The sequence below is a fragment of the Mycena indigotica genome, assembly GCF_014461135.1.
Source record: "Mycena indigotica strain 171206Taipei chromosome Unknown Mind.scaff0010, whole genome shotgun sequence".
NCBI classification, from domain to species: Eukaryota; Fungi; Basidiomycota; class Agaricomycetes; order Agaricales; family Mycenaceae; genus Mycena; species Mycena indigotica.
Genome location: NW_023503009.1, coordinates 1,732,274 through 1,750,347, shown reverse-complemented (window position 1 = coordinate 1,750,347; position 18,074 = coordinate 1,732,274). Strand labels below are relative to the sequence as shown.

The window sequence follows — 18,074 nt, the reverse complement described above, 5'->3', positions numbered from 1 at the left end:
CTTCCTACCGGTTTCGATCCCGGCTTTGCAAGATTCCTTGTCCAAGTCAAACCAACCGTCGACTTTGGAGAGCGACTGAATTTGTTTGCTGCGGTGGGCTGGACCAACTTCAATACGATACAACAATTTGCTGGGTGGGAATTTGCCGCAGTCTTGTCGACTCTCGAATTCACGCTGCGTGCCCCATTTCGCCGCAATGGTCCTGAATGGGTTGGGCGGCACCTTAGAGACATTGGAGGAGGTGGGTTGAAGATGATCGAGGTGGTGGCACTCGCGCAAGAGATGCGGAAATGGCTGGCAGCTCAAGGAACTCCTTTGCAGCGTGGTCGTCGCGTAACTTTGATAACTCTTTGACTTGGACTGCTTTTCTCTCTGTTGGACAACGAATCCTTATTACATACAGTAGGTACAAATACGATATGCTTTGTAACTCGCCACATTGACTCGAAATTGATATTCTGAATGGCGTGTGAATTTGAGAGGGCTCCGAGTTGTGGAAAAATATCGATTGAGCGGTTCGGGATGTTTTGGTAGTCGACAGTATAGTCAGGATGATGCAAAAAAAAAGGTCGCAGTTAATGCGCGGAAAGTGGGGGGAGGCTGCCTCGCCGCCTCGCCTCAGAAGAGAAGCAATGTGAGGGGAGGAATTGTGCAGTTGCTTGAACCAAGTTTCCTGGAACGGTCGTCATGTTTTGCAGACGCGGTTACTGGCCCATAATATCGAATGTCGAATGCGTCACAACAAACCAAAAAGGGTGGACTTTAGATACAAATATTGGGTTGATGTGGCCCGCATGCCGCGTGGCCGTTCAAGCCGTCTTTTCCTGCCCGCTGATTGCCTGGTCGCAGCCAGCCGAGGAGCAAAGCCTTTATTCTGTGGCTATTGCCAGAGGGTGGCTGGTGCCAGCCCATTTGGAATCAAATAGCCTGGCAACTGCCACAGGTTTATTGCAAATACTTACAGCGTGGGCTCTCTCGACCACCATGACCCACAATAGCTCAAGACGCACCTTGAAGATGACTAAACAGTCTCAGAAGACCCCCAGCTCCCGAAATCCACTCACAAACACGTCGAATAGACGCCGTAACCGATCTGACAGCGATGAAGAAGATGCGCCAGCCCAACGACCACCGCGTACCCCAGCCAACTCCCTATCGAAGGATACTCTCAGAAGACGAGGAAGAAGATCAGCCCTCCCATCTCCGCAAGCGTTGCCGCAAAGCCTCTCGCGACTCTGACTTGTCTCCTGCCGAACAAGAGCCAACACCGCAAGATGACGACCCCAGGAACCTATTCGACGACGAGCCCAAGAATGACAGTGAGGAAGAGGAAGAGCCTGACGATGCAGAACCTTAGGAGGATGGAGATGAAGGGGTCAGTCGAGTGAAGCTGGTTAGTCGGAAGGTGGAAAAAAGGGGCAAGAACGCAGGAACTGGTCGGAAACGGATCAAAACTGATACTTTGTGCGTCGTATTTCCATTCTAACGCGCATATACTCACCCTCTGAGCTTTAGGTCATCGTCTATGCGTGGTGTCTACCTCAAATCTCCAATGCTGGCGCGTACACTCCATCCCTTCGTCGAAATTTGTGGTATTATCGATATCAAGATCGACGGGAGCCGTAGTGGTAGTATATAGCCTAGAAACTCTAGCTGCAGTTAGGAAATCCATTGCCTAGAAAGTTATCCCTAGCTAGGCTGCCTTGCATCAGCTCATATTAGAGCCAAATGTGACCGTTTGTAACATGTGTGACACCTTGTGACATGTGTGACAGGCATGTGACACTTTTTAATCATATATATTATTATGCTTAATCTAGTATCCTGCTGCTTATAGTAGTGCCCCTATCTGAGTATTGTTTTTAATGTGGAACCATTTTTGATGGCCATCAGTACTTTTGATGGCTATCTTAGGCTACATCATTTTTGTCCCAATTAGGATTGTTAGGGCAATACCTGAGGTGAAAATAGGCTAAAAGCACTAGGTACAGCTAAGGCTAGGAAGGAATCAATTCCTAGGCAAGTGATTTCCTAGCTATAGCTGGACATACAGGCTAAATCTTACAGCTACGGGTGGACTTCAACTATACAACTTACAATGTCCGGCGAAAACAGGACTCTTGCAACCCTCGCACCCACTCTGACATCATGGTTCTTAACCCAGGCGGGAACACCGAGAAGCTACCGTACTGGTATGCACGCATCACGCACATTCACGTTCTCCACACCGGTCCTCACTAGGCCTCACTCCCAGTCGGACAAGATACAGACATTTGACTTCCTCTGTGTACGCTGGTTTGGACACGACCCTGATCAGAAGAAATGGGGGCTTCACGCTAATCGGATGCCTCGAATCAGCTTTCAAGCTGCCGACGACGAGTATACTTTTGGCTTCCTCGATCCTGCTGCCGTCATTCGAGCGTGCCACATCATTCCCGCATTTGCTTTTGGGCACAACAATAATGGTCTTGGGAAATCAGTCGCTCGTCCACGTCAAGAGCTCGAATGTGAAGGAGAGAAGGACATGGATTTTTCGTTCTACTATGTGAACATGTGGGTATTCCTTTTATGTAACACTACTCTTTGCTTAGCCGTTTCTTCAGGTTTTGTGATTGTGATATGGTAATGCGATTCTGTGGAGGTGCTGTTGGGCACAAATCGACTCGACATGCGACGAAATTATTCGAGCGGCAGAACCAGCATGGGCAGTACAACGCCAAGGACCAGAACGACTCAAACCAGGAAGAGGAGACTGATGTCGCTGTGCTGCAGAAAGCAGAGGAACAGCTGGTCAATGGGCTTCAAGAAGCCGATGAGGACTTTGGAGAAGAGGTCGATGTTGATGCTGAGTTGCAACAATCTGGCCGGATTCGACGAAGGGTTTGAAGCAGAGATGGGAGAGGAGCCAAACGACGGTCTCGAGATCGTGGAAGAGCTCAATCTCTTGGTTGAAGACCTTCTTGTACGGGTCGTAGTCGTGGAAGAGCTCAGCTTCTATTTTCGATTAGTAAGTAATCACGTGCAAAATAATCAACTCACGCATCAGACGAACAGGATATCCTTCTGTTAACGGCCGTTGATGTCCTTGTCGTCAACAGGCTCACCACTCTTGCCGTTGACCCAGCCAATATACAACGAGATCTACAAATGTCCTTTCCGGATTGCCGCCCAGTCAATCGATGACACCTTTGTCTTAGAGCCATCTGGTATCGGTATACCACTGCTAGAACCAGCACCAACCTCGGGTGCAAGTTGCTCGGGAGTCAAAAGGTCGCGCAAGCCACGCGAGGCCAAGTTCATTGCACGATCCACAACGAACTTGAGCAAACGCGAGGATTCTTCATCGTCACTATCCATCTCAACCTCGGGGGTGATCTCCTCATCATCTCCATCTTCCTCCGACCCAGATTCAGACTCAGACTCATCTCCATCAGGCCCATCCTCACTGTCCTCCTCTAATTCTTCGGCTTCGTCATCCATAGCTGAGCGATCAAGAGCTTGCACAGCTGAAATGCGGCCAGAGTCAAGTTTACGAAACTTGACTGTCGGATGGAAGGTTGGATTAGCTGCTCGCTGTCTGCCCGGTGATACTGCCCGACCTGAATCATGTCGCGAAGTGTGACGACAGATTGCCGCCCACGCAGGGGAGAGTTCATCCAGGTGACCATGGAGTTTGTTCGTTCATCGGCCATGGAATTTGCGGTGATTGAGAACATCTTGAGGACACAAAGAGCAAGAAAGCGAGCGAGTGGATGCCGGAAAAGGATTTCCCACCAGTGTCGTGCATCACCATCCTCGATTGGCCGGTCAAAAGGATACTGGCCCGTCCAAAAACTGCACATTTGTGAATACCATTGGGCCGCAACATATTGTGGGTCTAAACCCTTGAGAGCCGGATGAGCGTTGTCCGGATTCTTTTCGGCCTGCTCCAGCAATTGATTGAGGATTTCATGGAGCGCGTCACAAGCTCGGTCAAATGCCGACTTGTATTGCTCAATAGAAGAGCGCACTGCCACGGGAACGGGAAGGGGACGTGACGATGACTGCTGAGCAGCAGCAACAGGCTCTGGTTCGGGAGCAAGGAACTTGTTGTTGGGAAAGCGAGGGTCCATGCAGAAGGCCGTGAAATAAAAGTCATGCTGGAAAAACTCCTTGAAGCGACGGTTGAATATTGTCGTAACACGACGAGCAAGTGTGATATTGATGCCCGAGGTACTGGTCGGTTGCTCAAGCAGGTGCTTCAGCGTCGCAGCCATGGAATGCCAAAAGACGAACACATCGGAGCCACGTGCTTGAGCTGCCTCGAGCGACCAAAGAGACCGGATCATTGGACCAATAATCGCAATGTATGTCTCCATCGCATTCTTGAAGCTCAAAAAGTCTCCGGTTCCTTGCGTCGAGCGGCTGTGAAACAGCTTCTGAGCAGCCTTATTCTGACACAATTTACGACGTCAGCGTTGCTACCATCTCGAAGCGCACAATAGAGCTACCTTGAATTTAATGCTGCCATCCCGAACGAATCCCTGGATAATCTCGAGATATGGAAGGACAGAGACAAAAGTCGACCATAGGGAGCCGAAACGTGTAGTTCCTGGCTTTTGAAGCTCAGATGCGACCTCGCCTTTGTCTGTCCTGGCACGATGAATGAGATGAGTTGATTTATTCGACTTGCTGAAGTGCGCGATCATCGCCTTCGTGATTTTTGTGACCTGTAGAGCAATAAACACAAAGTTGTAGGAAGATAAAAAAAAAGCGTACACGAGCGAACTGTGGCAGCTTGGTGATGTCCTTGATCATGTTGTGAATGTGGTGGACACAATCCCAGAGGGTAATCAGCCCTGGAATGCGTTCTTGGGGTAGTCGGCGAGCGAGCTTCGTGACATTCGTGTTATCCGAGCAGACAGCCGCTGCATTCGCAAGACCGATTTCTTCAATCAACTAGAATAACTATCAGCAGCAAGCTCGAGTTTAGAGGGCAACGCACCGGAAAAATCGACTCGGAAATCCACTTGGCAGTATGCGCTTCAGTATTGTAGCCACGGAGCATGTCAATTAGATAGCTTCGACCATGCGGGTCTGTTCCGTGAAGGGTGTAGAAACCGTCTTTGCGTCTTACGGTGCTTCCGTCGAAGGTGTACGTGACCCATGTCGCCTTCTTCCCGAGGAGCGCGCTTGCCAGCCAAATGCTCGCTTCAGTTGCTTGCTGAGAGCAGATGCGGGCGAGCCAGTGCGCTCTAGAAGCTCCGCATCAACGGAGAAGGGAGCCGCGAATGGAGAGAACTTGGATGTGGCAGCATCAAGCACAGGAAGGTGGGTTGGAAGGTGCGGGAGTTGCTTTTCCAGGAAGAAAAGTACTTCGAAGATATCGAAAGCAGACACAGTTGTGGGGTCCAGGAGTTGAGAGGGCATCGGGTGAGGTGTTGGGGGACATCATAGGGTAAAATAATTGCGCTAAATAGTGGCACAAATCAGGATGTGCTTTGCTCGAGTCGCAGTCGTCGATGCTAACGCTTTGCTGGCAGAGTGGCATTGATTATGTCACGTACCCAAAATGGGAGATTTTTGATCCGATAACTCCGACTTTCTAACAGTTCTTAACATGGCTTATGGAAGGGCTCTTTCTTAATATTGTTATTAATTTGTAAGTAACATGTTAATAACAAAATAGTTTTTAACCACAGACTTTTTAACGTTACCCTAACACAACTCAGCAAAGGACCACTTCTAACCGCACAAATATCAGACACAAAGGCCTTTTTTGGGCCATTTCTATCCGCATAAATATCGGACCCTTAGGCGCATACGCCGGGGGCCTGCCTGTAGACGATTGCCGTGATGGCCTGACACAACCACTCTCTCAAGACCTTCTCATCGTTACCTCGATACTAATAGTCACTACATTCTACCTCAGGTAATCGAAACTACTGAACTAAGCCTAGCAATTCATTCCGGGTACAACAACTCCCACTCGGTGCAGTCATCATCCGAATCAAGTATTACGATTGGTGAATTTCCATCTGGGTGTTCTGTGTGTTGCTCTACTTGGCCTGCAATGGACACTTCATGTGGACGAAGGTTCATCTTTCCTTCCAACTTGGTTACGGTCGGCCGCATATCATGGTCACACCGTTGTGTCTTGAGCATCCGATAGCTGCTCTCGGTGCGCATCTGATCCATCCTCTTAACCGCCCGCTCTAATCCTTCCTTGATCTTCTTCTGGTTCTCACTTGAACTCTCCAATTGCACAGCATGGGCCGCCAAGCGGTACATACACATGTCGAATGTGTAAGCGGGAATATTGTAGAAATCGACCGGCCCGCCCGAAATGGTATTGGCATGGGTGTCTTCGAACAATGCTGGTTTAGAATCGCCTTTGCGTTGGTCTACTTTTAGATCAGGCACTGTGAATAACTTGACTGGCTTCACACATTTGGTGTCCACTGGCAAAGATGTTGCGTTGTGGAAGCTCGGCATAATAAGATGTGTAGTGTCTTCAATGTCTGACTGAAGTTCGTCCTGTTCAACTACCAAGTCATCAATAATATACATCAAGTTAAGCTGATTGCCATGACTTACTATCATCTTCTTTTGCGCTGGACACTTCCCGTCTTGGCTTGCTAATCACCTGCGACTTGTTCGATGGCTGCATGAGCAACGATATTTGCTGCCGAGTCGTCTTTGTGCCTTTAATCCGAGCAGTTTTTTTGGGTCGAATGTTTGTCACAGGAGGATCCACGTCGATTTTGCTCGCTGGGTGCTGGTGCCAGTGGTGGACGAAGGCAACAAAGCTTCCGTCAATCATGTGCCATCAAATGCCACGAATAATCGTTACTCGGTCACATATGGCTCTGCTTATGACCTCTTATGGCCCTTGCAGTAAGTATCTCGATAGCAAGAAGAATGTGAGGCTGTTCTGTATTGACTGTTCTGAATCCATGCTCGAACTTTGCCAAGACCCTGTATCTGAGATCTAGAACGCTCCACCTATGTCGCCCTTAAAGCAGCCAGCCATGCAAATACAGCGCCTCACTGGTCCCATGACTCTGTGGCATCCTGCTTTCCAGATAGCTTTCTTGAGGAGGCATTATTACCGTGTAACAACAACAACACAGTGAGCCAAGCTAAACGTCTCATATGCTTACATACTAAGGCTAAACTAAGGCGTGTCGAGTGGCAGGACCAGGACCTGCTCTGACATCAATAAGACGTGCACGGTGAGGATAATGCGTATATGGGCCCGGTCCATGGCTTACCCAAATCTGATGATTTGAAGCCGTTTTGCAACGCCGAAGAAATTCAGTCCTTCAAAACTTTGTGTCCCGAACCCGTATGTTTATCTCTTCTCAAACCTTCCTTGTCGCTGAGTGGCTTGCAGGCATTAAACTTGGGTTCAAAGACCGCAGATTTGAGGATAATGTTTCCTCAGGAATCCCACCACCGAGGATCAAATCAACGCTCGGGCCGCATCACTATTTATCTGGTTTGTCTTCGTAGAGGCCCCGCTTTGGTGCTTACATCTCCGCTAGACCTATGCGGGAAGCACTCGCACATTTTTCGGATTTCCCTTTGATTCGATCTATGACTGAGAGGATGGCGCCTGTTTACCGGACTTCCATCTGAATACAGCGCTCGCATTATATGATGCTGAACTTCAAGCGACCACCGGCAGTGCCTTCAGCAGAGTTCGTGGATGTGAACATCATAATGCATCTGAAGATTCCACTTTACCCGGGGTGTCGATATGATGCAAAACTTGGTTGACGGGAACTTCAGTCTCCGTGTGTCCCTCCTCGCAACCGTTTGCAGCGAACTGGAAACTTTGGGTTGCATAGCAGTCTGCGGTCGCGAACGACGAACCTGCATTCGCAAGCTGCTCCGTTGCCGAAGAGAAGAAGGAAACCAAACGCAAAGCAGAAGTCGACCTTTCAAAAAGCAAGATTAGGACACGAAACGCGAAGGATCACGGGCAAGATGACTCAATAAGTAAATCCGCGAAACAGGTCGCTAGGCGAGAAGTGGACCTTCCCGGTACCCACATATGGGACCGCAGGGGCTTATTATTATTATTATTATTGGCGGGGAAGTGCGCATTTTGTATCGGTTGTTCTGCCAGAGTGCCTTGCCCGGCCCGCTCTCTTCGCCGCTTCAGCACCGCCCGACGCGCGATTGTGTTGTCTCCGGAGATGTTCGGCGCGGCTGGCTTGGGCGAAAGCGGGGCTAAAATGGTCAGGTGTGCCTAGATTGTCCCAATTTGTTGAAGAAACTCACGACTCGGCAGCTACTGGGATTGGTGCGCTAACCCGCAAAGTCCGCTCCCCAGCCTGTTCGGCCCACCGGTTCGCCTCCAGAATCTGCGGCGCGCGCGTGTCTCCCTGCAATTGGGGCTGCCGGGACTGGTTCCGACGCAAGCGGGCCTATAACGGTCAGTTATGCTCAAATTTCCCGAGTTTGATCAAGCAACTCGCCGGCGCAAACAGCGGCAAACTCGCTGTCAAAATTCTTCGAGGTATGTCTAAATTTGGCTGAGTTGACACGAAGAACTCACCTGCGAGACGCGATTGAGAACCCAAAGAATCGCGGCAGCGGGATCTGTTCTTGTCACTTGATCAACCCTGGCCAAGCTGCAAGCCAACACAAATCTGGTTTTGCGACTCACCTGTTGTTCAGAGTCGTTCCTCTCGGACTCGATAGCCAACTGAATCGACAGGATAAGCTTGTCTTCCTCTGTTTTCGGCAAACAGCTCACCTCCGAACATAGTTTGGTGGCTGCTGGTCAGTCAACTCGTTCAGTCAGTATGATTACCATGCAGAGGCATTCTTGCGGGACGACCTCCTGGATGTTGCTCGCAGTAAGAGTCAACGCTGGCCAGGCACAGTGTGGGACGGGACGAGGTCAGTGCACGCAACTCCGACGAGCCGGGTGTCTAACGCTGTATATAAGCTCGACCTGTAAGCTCGATTGAAATCAAGTAGTTTCAACCTACCTTCAGTCTGATTTGTAAGCATGGATGATGAATGGTCCAACGATGAGCCTGTAATTCACAAACTGATTTATTCACAAACTGATTTAAGTTTTTTGTGCTCATACACACCGAATCCGACTTGCACTGATTGTCACGACCTCCGCATCAATCCATGCCGTGTCACAATTTCCCATGTCAACGGGTGTATTCGGACCGACTCTCTTGATGTAAAAAAATTACTTTCTGTAGGTAAATATGTTGCAGATTTGGAGAAAAAATATCTTATCTATGACAAAAATTTGAGGTTTTATTTACACTGGATTGACCACCAAGTATTTAGGCAAATATTCAAAACAGGTATTTATGAGTCTAATCAGTTTGTGCTACGCCGCTGGTCGGCCAACCTTGAATCATCAGTTTTGCTTATACCGACCGGGAGTGACCAAACCAAAAGTGCCCTGATTTGTGACAACCCCCGCATCACTCATCCGCTGTCACGCTCTCATGTCAACGAGACTCCTGCTTTAAAATACTAAAATACTTACAAAAGAAAACAGCTTGCCCAGAAAATATTTTGCACAGTATTCCCAGAGTATGGTAAACCAAAGTCATATATGCACATTCAAGACATATTATTTTATTGGTAACAAATGTCAATGATCCTAGTACTTAGGACAATAACAATTTACATAACTTGAACAGATGGAAAATAAAACTTGAAGAAAGTAGACTTGATTTGCAATCAAGTCCTCAGATAGGATATGAGTCAAAGTTAATATCAACAGACCATTTTATAACCATAATCTGTAGCAATTAAAATAAATACAGCAAATATGCCATAAGATATAAGACCAGATCTGCCAAGCAGCAGCAAAATGTACCAATATATCAGAGATAAGTGAAAAATGGCTATTATATATAGGGAGTGGCATAGGTATACCCTTGGGTACCTGAGACTCTATTCTTATCCGTATCCATGGTGGCTGTTGTCAGACTGCGGGTCGGGCCGTGCAAGGACCTCTCCGGGCGCATGTTCCCCGTCGTCACGTGCTGCATGCTACGGGCCCACGATGGCCCGACACCAGTGCCGGAGCGGACGGGCCGGGTCTTATCCGTGACAGCTGTGTACCCATATCCGTGGGTACAGATATGGATATACCCATGGATTGGAGAAGATATTCAGATAGGAGTTCTATGAAGGTAGTACAAGGATGTTTATATGTCTATATACTATCAAGCCAGTATGTAATAACATCTGTTTTAGGCTGCTAGATTATCATACTCGTTTACCCTCATATCCTAGTGAAGTCACTTATCCATGGGTATCATGGATAGCAAAATTTCTATCCATATCCGTATCTGTACGGATAAAATCCGTGTATCCACACGGATTGAGCCTATCCGTGCCATTCCCTAATTATATATATATATATTAAGAGACAAAAAGAGGAAAAATTCAGGCAATAATATCTTTTTGAAAAAATATTGAGGCTTAAGTGAGATGCATCTGTTATTAACAAATATTCTGGATTTTATGCACTGATACAGACCTTGATTTCTCTTTGACCAGAGTAAGTGTTCTTTTCTTGATTATCAATTAAAGCTGTTAAACATTAGAATTATATTCTGCTTTGGGAACAATCTTTAGCAGAAGCCCTAGTGTGATTCAATGCTTTGAAGGAATATTACTCTTAGTTAAAAATCAGTCTTGGACCTAATTGCTACTACAATGCTGTATATGTAGGACACTTTTTATGTACTTTCAATCAGTTCGGTGCTACGCCGCTCGTCGGCCCTACCTTGAATCATAGATGTCAGTACACGTTGAACCGTCACTACTGGCACATAGTCGTGACTTGCCTCTCTTGATTTTGTCCTTCCCCTTATCACTAACTACTGCGTGCTCAAACTTACGGCTATCTCGCTCGGCCAAGGGCCCCGGCCCAACGCCGCTTGCGCAAGACCCCACGTCCCAGACAGCTCCGGAACCTCTGCAAAGCCATCTTGGTCAGCAAACTAGGCAACAACGGGCAGATGGCTTACGGGGGATGCACTGGGCGGGTCAGTGCAAACGCCGAGGGCGCTGGGAATGAAGTTCCTCGGTGTTGAAGGTGATGGGCATCGATTTGGTGTCGGTGAAGGGAGCGGGCAACAAATTGAGGTCAGGTGGAGCGGGCGAGGTTTGGAACGAGGTTAATGGGCCAAACGGTGTTTTACGCAAAAACTGACTATTTCTACACCGAATGCTGCAGAAAGAATCTCAGTCTGAGACCAGACCCACTAGGTCTAAACGAGGTCAGTGGCCCAACGCCGTGGTCAACGCAACACTGACTATTTCTACAGTGAATGCTGCAGCAGGAATCTCAGTCTGCGCAATGCCCAAACTGAGGCAAGGTAAGCATGTCAGGACAGGAAGCATCGGCACAAATCCGACTTACAGAACACCAACAACAATCGCAACGCCCTTCGACGAGCCCGCCTACTTTACTCAAAGCAACTTGGCGTCAACAAGCAAGAGTTGGCAACAGCAAGCTCGATCAACAACGGTGACTCACCTTCACTGTATTACGAGCGACGGGCTCATCTTTGTCACCGACAAAAACCGCTTCCTTGCAGTCAACAACCAATTTAAAGATGCTCTCGAAATCGCCTCCAGCGGCAGGCCCACCTCCGACCTGTAACTCCGCATGTCATCGCATCTGGGCAACAGCCTTGGCTTCAACAAACAAGAGTCAGCAACAGCAAGTACAATCAAACCCGGTAACTCACCAGTAACTTGCGTTTTAACATCACAAGCCCCGCCTCCTTCGACAACATCGTAAACCGCCATGGGCTTGTACTTGCGATCTGCACTGGTGAGCGCCAACAAGCTTGGATACTTCCTGATTTGCTTCAGTCAGCGAGCAGTCAAAGTAGATGGACTTCGGTGAGCGCAAAGACTAACAACACACCTGTGGATTTGTTTCAGATGTCTTCAACGTTGCTTGCGGGCTTGGCATCCTACCTTCTGAAGTGCATCTCCAAAACTGCGCCCCCGGGAGTCTACACGACCGGTAAAGGCTCTTTTAGCAAGTTAACCGCAGCTGTTATGCGTGATCCTGCCACAGACGAAATGGTCCTTAGTGCGTTATTTTCACTTTTTTTTGATTCTTAATAACCAATCATTGAAGAGGGTAGTGCAAGCACAATGAAATTTGCAGCAGCGACGAATTCAGATGGACGACTCTGATCGTATTACCATCCATGAAGACGGAGCAACAAACCCTCTCCATCCCCAAGGCCGGCATCTCAAGGCCCGCACCTCCATTCTTGCGGCAGCGAATTCTCTGTACGTGTATAACCCCAAACTCTCGCCTGTCGAGAATATCAATCGTCGCGCAGCATTGTTGTCGCGTTTCGACCTTCTTTTCCTGATTCTTGATGAATATCCTGCGACGACGACCGAACGTCTCGCTCAACAAGTCACATACGTCCACATGCACAACCGTCATCCAGACCTCGAGGAGGAGGTTGTGGATCCTACTCTCATGAGGTTAGTATTCACTGCGTTGCTTATAAAACTAATCACCTGTAGGCACTATATCGCCAAGCGCGCGAAGTACGACCAATGGTTCCTCCAGCCATGTCCTAATACGTCGTCGACTCATATGTCCAACTTCGCAAAGCAGGAAAGGCGGCAGAAATTCAATCAATCCCACTCATATACCTCTGCTCGAACGCTTATTGGTATTAATATCCAGGCTCTCGCACGACTACGTTGGGTTGAGACGGTCGAGATGGCGGATCCACACTCACCGGCATGCAACACCCTCTCAGGTAATAGGTATATCGCCGTCCATGCGTGGTATGTGTCGCAACTACTTGTAGAGAAAAAGGAAGCCAGATGCTTACTTTGCTGAGAACGGACCAGCATGGCGCCCGTTCTAGCCTGGAATAAGTACTGAAACCAATTATATTCTTCGAGTAGGATAGTCCAAAGAAATTGTTGGCTGAGCTGAATTCCAAATAGACAGCTGTGGGTGGATGGCCAACTGAGCTACACCAGGGCTGAGAGTCCGATCACTCAAAAGATATTGGCCAACAATTGTGAGCAGAAATTTCTGATTATGATCAGTAAATAAGCTGGGAATGAAAAAAGTCTACCTGTGAACACTCTATCCTTTTGAAAGTGTTTTTGACCCAATCAACAAGAATATAACTTGATACGAGGCAAACAAGAACAGTGCTCCCAGACAGCCGCAGAGAGAAAATAGAATCCACTAAACCAAGTTCCATCTCGACTACCACGCGGACTCTGACATTGCTATTTGCAGTTGAGTCCTCGGGCTTTGACCATTCTCCCTCCGAGGAACACTCATCAGATGCCCAATCTGATTCATGGTGGTTGTCTTCCAAAAGTGCCCCACCCTCCATGTAAACTTCATAGACATGAAGTGAGCCAGAACTGCAAGGAGGCTCAACAATTGAATTAGTCAAAATTTGCACTAACCAATGAACCACTGCGAATCTTATCACCTCACTATCCATTCTATCATCCAGCTCCCAGGTAATATTCCCAACAAAGCAATTTCTTTCTCTCCAAACAACTCTCTTTTGGCCCATTGGTAGGCATTCAATGATCTGAAAGCCGTCTTCAGATTGAAGTAGAAGGTGGATTCCATTAGGAAAGAAGCGAGCCTGGTAAATCTCTTCTTCTTCCCCCCCAAGCCAACAGGAGTAAGAATGGGAGTAATCAAGGAGTTGTCTTCATCAACTACAAGTTCCATAAGTTCGTGACTTAGAATAGAAGAATAGACATGCTGTAGTTGTTCTCAGTTGGCAGGGGATGAAAGCATCAAGCGCAGTGGTCGGTAAAGGATGTTGCAGATAGTAACTGGATAAGAGGCAGCCAAGTTGTGAAATACAGAGCATGTCTGAAGAAATTGAGCCCAGCCTTTGGGTCAGTTGAGCCACTCACAGCTTCTAATGTGCTCAGTGTTTTTGGGGAACAAGCCTCCATAATGGTAAGATTTACTTCCATAGATAGAAGAGTCCAAAGAGAGTCTTTGAAGAGAGCAGGCATATCTCCCCAGGCTGTAGGGATGACCCAGACAAACAGGAAGTAGGGAATCAATGTTATTGACGAACTTGTCACACATAGGTGACAAGTTGGAGACCACCGCTATAGCTGGTGATGGCGCGTGAGACATGAGACATGTCTCACGCGATATTTGGAAGGCCGCTGAGGGCGATATTTGAAAGGCCACTGAGGGCGATATGAGAATGGTGCCTGCAGGCCATTCTTAAATATCCCCTGCGTGCGATTTGTAAATTGCAACTGGGTTAGAATATTATGAATCCGTTGCGGGCACCTGTTCTAAGCCACTGATATCATGTCCGAGTCACGTGTAACGCGACACGGTCTCGCGGTGTTTATACACAAGCCACAGTTGAGCCACAGACTGTTTACACCCCCAGATGCTATCAAAGCATCAAGTCCTCCCTTCATTGCTGCCCCCAGTAGGGTAAAGCTCGAAGCCTGCAAAACTAGGGCGAGATTGGGGCCTTCGGGAAACGGTCTTTGGGAGAGGCTACTACATCACTTCTTGAGCCAGCATCCCGACCCCCCACCACGTCGGTTTCACCAAGGTTTCACAGTTCGCACTCACCGTGTGTGACACTGGCATCATGACCCGAATCTCTCACCACTCTCCCGCCACATCCACCCCAAGTCCTCTCACCATCTCGCCGCCGAGTTTGTTCTGGCAGGGCAGGGTTGGGTCAGTGGATAATGACAGGCCGGTCTGCGATGGGTGGCCAACGTGCGTTTGAGGTTGCCATTGCAGGAAAGTGTGCTCACCTCTCACCACTCTCCAGTACCATCTCTCGCCTCTCTTCAACCACACCACCTTACATCCACGGTCTCACATCCCCGCCACCTCTCGCGCTCGCTTGTACAAGCGAACCATGTAGAGCTCACGAGTGAGCGAATCCAGGGGTTCACTCGCCGTCACACCGGGAGGCATGTGCCTGCGCATCAGGCTGCCTGATGCTTAACGGGCATCAGGCAAGCACTGAGCGACATTCTGGGGTGTGACATGCTGCAACCATGAGGCTTTAGATTGATTAGATAAGATTTAGATAGCACTGAATTCACAAATAAGTCCCTTTTTACTTGAGTTACATTCAAGTATACTATCAGTAATTGATAAGGTCAACTTGATGTCAGGGGAACCCCTCGTTCGGCCCGTCGGACTCACCCCGACTCCGGTTCCGACTCCGGTTTCGACTCCGGTGATCGCATCACCGCCATCAGGCGCATCGCCGCTCCCGCCTGGCGATCCCCCTGGGACCTGGCCTGCGACATGGCGCGGGCATACTGCACGGAGCAACGATCATCCTTGGCGCGTCAGACGCGCAGTATATAGTCAGCGGCCTAGCAGGCGGACGCTCAGAGTTTCTTCTCTTTGGATCCTCCCCTGCTAGGTCAGCCCCACTTGTATTTGCTTACCATTATTCACTCTTTGGATCCTCCCCTGCTAGGACCTTGACTTCAGGCCTCCAGGGTTGCCCTTACACTTGACTGTATATTACTTGGCTATATTCAACCATAAAACACTCTATTTGTCCATTTAAAATGTATTTTTTGATTTGATAGACCTACTTGACCTGTAGTATACACCAATCTGGCCATTGCATATACTCTTTACCCAGATAGGTTAGTATGAGTAATGGTCCACCCATAGGTGTCTATGAAGTGACCTGAAGCCTTCCCCATCTGGACTGGTGGGGATTCCTGCATTCTGGTAGGCAGGCTGCTAATAGTTTACTTTCTCAGATGACTGAGCTGGTCATAATTAGCATATAATATATGACTAGCAATCTTAAACTACAGCTGCTCTAAGCAGCAATTTGACCCTTTGCTTTGTCTCTATCAAAGAATTGTATATTAGGAAGGCTCACAGCAACTCCAGAGTTTGCTCTCAGTGGTGTTAATTATAAGAAAATACATTGCTCTCACTGGTATCCTATAGATCCCTTCAAGTTATATAGGAACACCAATCAAATCTACATAATTTATTGATGTAGCGTATAAAAGCCTCATGGCATCAACATGTCAAACTGGCCTAGTGCTTGCCTAGTGCTCGCCTGATGCCCGTTAAGCATCAGGCTGCCTGATGCCCTGGCACATGCCTCTGGTGTCAAACAGACGACTTCACTCGTGAGTGAATGCAGGTATTCGCTCGTGAGTGAATACCTGTGTCCATTCGCGGTCGAACAGAGGAGTTTACTCGCGAGCGAATACCTGCGTTCGCTCGCAAGTAAACTCCTTGTTTCCCTCGTGGTCAAATGGAAGATTTCGCTTATGAAAGAACAAACAAGTTCATTCATGAGCGAAATCTTAATTCATGCTCAAACCACGATGAATATGCCTCAATACGACACTGGCATGGTGAGCGGCCCGCCCAGTGCCTATGCCACCGCCCGCGCCCCTAACCAGGGCTGACATGCAATTCGGCGCCTCCACACTCCCACTCCTCCCATCCACACAGCCATGTCCACCGTGGCACCACCTGCCGGCCAGCCCGTGCTTTCTCGCGTCGCTTGCGACATCTACCTCTCTAGCGAAAAGCCTCGCAAGATCAAGGGTCAGGCTAGCGCGAAGGCCAGTACAGGCCAGGCATTGGAGGAGGAGGCAGGCTACTTGACTAGCAGTCAGTGCTGTACTTGCTCGACGGAGATACCAACCCGGACACAAGTACTGCTGAGATATGGCTGATGGGCATGCGTGCGGTTGAGGTAGAGAAGACGGGGCTTGCTCTGCACCACCATTCTTCCCAACCAGTTTAATCTGCTTCACAGTGAACAGTAAGCAACATCATCACTACCAACGAGCTCGGGAGATGGCTCTTGGAGGAAACATTGGTTCACGAGCAGGAGAACTTGTCTATCCTCTCGCAAGCGAATATTTGGGTTCAGCCGCGAGCAAACATGCAAGTTCCTTTGTGGACTAATCCTCTTGTTCACTCACGAGTGAGTTTTCATGTTCGCTCACGCTTTTACTGACATGTTCACCCGTAAGTGAAAGCTTGAGTAAACAAGGGAAGGACTTGTTGGGTTCTTTCGCAAGTGAAGACCGGAGTTCACTTGCGGGCGATGAGTGGTTTCACCTGTGATTCAACTCAAGCCAGTGCTTGCTTACACGGCCTTATCATCCACTTGTCGTCTCATGTATCTACTTATCCTCAATTCAATGTGTAGTTTTCGATTCTTTTGGCCCTGTGCTATCACATGATCTATTTGGTGCTTCAACATAAGGCCCCAGAGCCAAAGCAAAACTAGACTTGGGGCTCTGGGGGCCCTGTGTTAGTCGCACCAGAGCGCACCAAGGAGGACCACTGTGAGGACAACCCACTGTTCTCCCATACACTGCTTTGTCTGGCTGAAGGACATGCAATCCAACATGCTACCATTCAACAAGGGCCGCTAAAGGATATGGCTGTTGAAGAAACTAAGACAAAATTCGATGTTTATTAGAGTAGGACTACCAAGTATTTATACTACTCTGTTTATTCTAGTATATTCTCTAAGCTGAGTCAATGGAATAGTGGAGAATGTTCCCAACGCTGCGCGTCGGTGATGGCGCCGGGCGCTGACATCATCGTCTTGGCGATGACTCGGGTTCGCCAACCCATTTACTTCAACACTCCCCCTCGAACACGAGTCGAGCTGTGCTTTCGTAAGTGTGTCGCGCAGTGGAATACCTCGCCTGGTTAAAGGCTTTCTTGAAGTGTGGTTTTTGTCCACTCCCCCTTTCTCCATGCAGTCTCTGATACTGACTGTCAATCCCGGTGTCCGTTAATGCTCCCCATGTGCCGTTTGCCGTTTAGCCGTTCCTATGTTCCTTCCTGGCCGCCCTCGGCGCCAGCGTCAACCCGGAGTCCATGCCGTGCCAATACCCAATCCTGTTGCCGCGGCCATAATAAGCCCTCGGCGTCCATGTCCGTGTCCGCTAGTGCATTCCCATGTCAATAGCCTCCGGCCCGTTTCCAGCTCTCAAGTCCGTCCATCCAATTCCGAGTCCGACTGTGATCCAGCCCATCGTGGCGATCCGTTTCGTGACTCCATTCC

The 18,074-nt window shown here is 48.7% G+C and overlaps 2 protein-coding genes across 2 annotated transcripts; both read right to left on the bottom strand.

Annotated features, from left to right (window-relative positions):
- Window positions 1–3,141: 3,141 nt before the first annotated feature.
- MIND_01128800 (DUF659 family protein) lies at window positions 3,142–5,409 on the bottom strand (the record flags this gene model as incomplete). Its single annotated transcript, XM_037367838.1, has 6 exons — window positions 3,142–3,599; window positions 3,641–4,433; window positions 4,491–4,709; window positions 4,759–4,938; window positions 4,985–5,234; window positions 5,282–5,409. The coding sequence occupies 6 exons, from the start codon at window positions 5,407–5,409 to the stop codon at window positions 3,142–3,144; spliced, it is 2,028 nt and encodes a 675-aa protein (XP_037215670.1).
- A 534-nt stretch (window positions 5,410–5,943) lies between these two features.
- MIND_01128700 (uncharacterized protein) lies at window positions 5,944–6,787 on the bottom strand (the record flags this gene model as incomplete). The annotated part of the gene is made up of 3 exons (XM_037367837.1): window positions 6,577–6,787; window positions 6,429–6,524; window positions 5,944–6,383 (listed from the first exon to the last, which is right to left on the bottom strand). The coding sequence occupies exons 1-3, from the start codon at window positions 6,647–6,649 to the stop codon at window positions 5,944–5,946; spliced, it is 609 nt and encodes a 202-aa protein (XP_037215669.1). The 5' UTR covers window positions 6,650–6,787.
- Window positions 6,788–18,074: the final 11,287 nt, after the last annotated feature.